At 73.5% G+C, this 1,168-nt stretch overlaps 1 protein-coding gene across 1 annotated transcript in view; it reads right to left on the bottom strand.

Moving 5' to 3' along the window:
* H696_06098 (hypothetical protein) overlaps nucleotides 1-1,168 on the bottom strand; it is a gene marked incomplete at its 5' end in the record, with an annotated part of 8,072 nt that overhangs the window by 1,401 nt on the left and 5,503 nt on the right. Inside the window, 2 exons of the mRNA XM_009499860.1 lie at nucleotides 94-592; nucleotides 718-1,166. Coding sequence (XP_009498135.1) covers nucleotides 94-592; nucleotides 718-1,166 — 948 coding nt within the window. The remainder of the gene's footprint in view (nucleotides 1-93; nucleotides 593-717; nucleotides 1,167-1,168) is intronic.

Below are 1,168 nucleotides of genomic sequence, written 5' to 3'. Positions count from 1 at the left end.
GGGGGAGGGCGGGAGGATGGCCACGCCGAGGGGGGGTCAGTGAGGCCCACCGAGGGCGCGGGCAGGGGAAGAAAAAGAAGGAAGAGAAGGAACAAACGCCACCGCGTAAGCGGCCCGGCCCGGCCCCGACGCACCTCCTTCGCCAGGGACGCCTCCCGGGGGTCGGACCCCGAGGCGGACGCCGCATCAGGATGCGGGCGCTTGCGCGACCCCGGCTCGGACCCGCCGATGCCGAGACCACGCGCGGTGTCCGCCGCGCCGGCCTCCCCCAACACCGACCGGGCCATGTCGGTCACGGCCCGGAAGGCCGCCGCGCGTTCCAGGCTCCCGGCCGCCGTGCGGCCATCCTGGTCCACCTCGGCTGACAGGTCGTCAATGAAGTCCGCCGGGCCGGCGCCAAACTCGCTGGTCGGCCGCGAGGCGGACACCGTCTGGGCGATGGCCGACGCCACGGAGGGATTCTGCGCGAAGCCATACGGGTTCGGCAAGTCCGACCGGGAAAACTGCGGCGGCGGCAGCGGCTCCGTGACATGGCTGTTGAGCGAGTGCGGCGCCAGGTCCGACAGCAGGTCGATCTGCACGATGTCCGTGGCTGGGCGCCCGGCGTGACAGGGCCCGGGTCAGTGGCCAGCGGACAATCAGACGGACCGGCGGCAAAAGCGAGGCCAGCGCCGGAAGTCCCCCCCCCCCACCCCACCCCCTGCCCTCATGGCGCACCGGATGTGGCATTGATTTGTGCACGCAGGTGCGTCATGTAGTCATGCGGGTCCGGGACCATCTGGAAATCGGCCATGCTCCGGAAGCGACCCACCGCATTGACCACCCCGAGGACTCGGCAGGACACCGGGTGCAGGCGGACCTCCTCCCGAACCTCCACCACCTCGTCCTCGGGCCCGGGCGCCGACTGGGGCTCCGGCTCCGGTGCCGGCGCCGGCTCCGATTGCGATTCCCCCCCGGCGGAACGCCCAGCCCGGGGGCCACTGGCGGAGGCGGCCCCCGGCGGCCGGGGGCGCCGGCGCCGGCGCGTCGTCACGCGGACCACCTGCTGGGCGTACGTCACCTCCAGGGCCAGGTCCTGCGGCCGGGCGATGGTCCCGACGACAGGATGGCAAAAGGAGTCCCGCGGGCGCCACCGGAGCTCGAGCACCGGCTCGGCCGCGCGCCCACT

Source organism: Fonticula alba (genome assembly GCF_000388065.1).
Source record: "Fonticula alba strain ATCC 38817 unplaced genomic scaffold supercont2.18, whole genome shotgun sequence".
NCBI lineage: Eukaryota > Rotosphaerida > Fonticulaceae > Fonticula > Fonticula alba.
This window is presented reverse-complemented; position numbering and strand designations above follow the sequence as displayed.